Here is a 1,390-nt window from a genome sequence, read left to right on the forward strand (position 1 = left end):
TGTCAATGCCCTCAACATATAAACTTATATAAATCAGTCAGAAGATTAAACACCAACTTCGCCAGTCAAAATATAATATAGAGAAATCAAAATGGAAGATATACGAGAAGTATATAGTTTTTGGTTAACATACTTAAAAAAGGCAATAGAAAAAAATTCTTTCCACTAGCAGAGGCAAGTACATAAAATGAAATGATGCTATCAAGTTGAAATATAAATATAATATAAAAAAGTTTATATAGCAAACAATTTGACCTAGTTTCAATCTTATAGTAGACCTCTTGTAATCATTTCACGAATAATTTTCTCCGCCTTATCATTTTCATCTTTATCAAACAGAGAACGGATGATTATTTCATAAGTTACAACGTTTGGAATGCAACTATTGTCTTTCATTTCTAACAACAAAGCCAATGCTTCATCAAACAAGCCCATGTTACACAACCCATGGATCATAGCGGTATATGTGTTGACAGTTATATTATAGCCTTTGACCAAAAGATCCTTAAAGATATTCCGTGCATCCTCTAGTCTTCCACCTTTACACAATCCATCAATAAGAATAGTGTATGTGTACACACTTGGTTGAATACCCTGGTTTTTAAATTTCGTTAACAATGCAATTGCTTTGTCAACCTGATGGTTTTTGCATAAAGCATCCAATATAGAATTGTAAATAATTATATCAGGTGGTTGACCTCTATCATGCATCTCATTGACTAGATTCAAAGCATGAGAGATTTTCTCCGATTTACAGAAACCATCAATAAGGGAACTATAAGTTACCACATCAGGAATAATTTTTTTGCATTGCATTTCTTCAAAGAGATTAATGGCTTCACCCACCCTTTTAATCTTACAAAACCCATTAATCATGATATTGTAGCTTTGAACTATAAGTTTATTAGGTAATTTCGATCCGTACAAACTTGAAATATTAGAATGTTATATTATTAGTAAGTGCTTTTCTTTAGTGGAAAATATAGCTTGACATGGTTACGAGAAAGGGAGTCAAACATCTATTTGAGCACATATCTATTCTAATGTGCATGTTCATTTAACCCACTTGGGTTGTGGAAGGTTAAGATGCAAGCGGTGTTGACACAACAAAAGTGTGTAGAAGCATTGAAGGGTGAAGCGGCTATGCCGGCAACTTTGACACAAGAGGAGAAGCGTGAGATGGTAGACAAGGCAAAGAGTGCTATTGTTTTATGTCTCGGAGATAAGGTCTTAAGGGATGTCGCGAGAGAAGCTACCGCGGCATCGATGTGGGTTAAGTTGGAGTCATTGTATATGACGAAATCTTTAGCTCATAGGCAACTCTTGAAACAACAACTCTATTCATTCAAGATGGTGGATTCTAAATCAATCTCGGAGCAATTGACGGAGT

General features: G+C 34.6%; 1 protein-coding gene across 1 annotated transcript; it reads right to left on the reverse strand.

The window, feature by feature from the left end:
* Positions 1-267: 267 nt before the first annotated feature.
* LOC120576115 (pentatricopeptide repeat-containing protein At1g62930, chloroplastic) lies at positions 268-876 on the reverse strand. Its single transcript, XM_039827111.1, has one exon. It carries the CDS (start codon positions 874-876, stop codon positions 268-270), a length of 609 nt encoding a protein of 202 aa, XP_039683045.1.
* Between the last annotated feature and the right edge of the window lie 514 nt (positions 877-1,390).

Source organism: Medicago truncatula, chromosome 6, assembly GCF_003473485.1.
Source record: "Medicago truncatula cultivar Jemalong A17 chromosome 6, MtrunA17r5.0-ANR, whole genome shotgun sequence".
NCBI classification, from domain to species: domain Eukaryota; kingdom Viridiplantae; phylum Streptophyta; class Magnoliopsida; order Fabales; family Fabaceae; genus Medicago; species Medicago truncatula.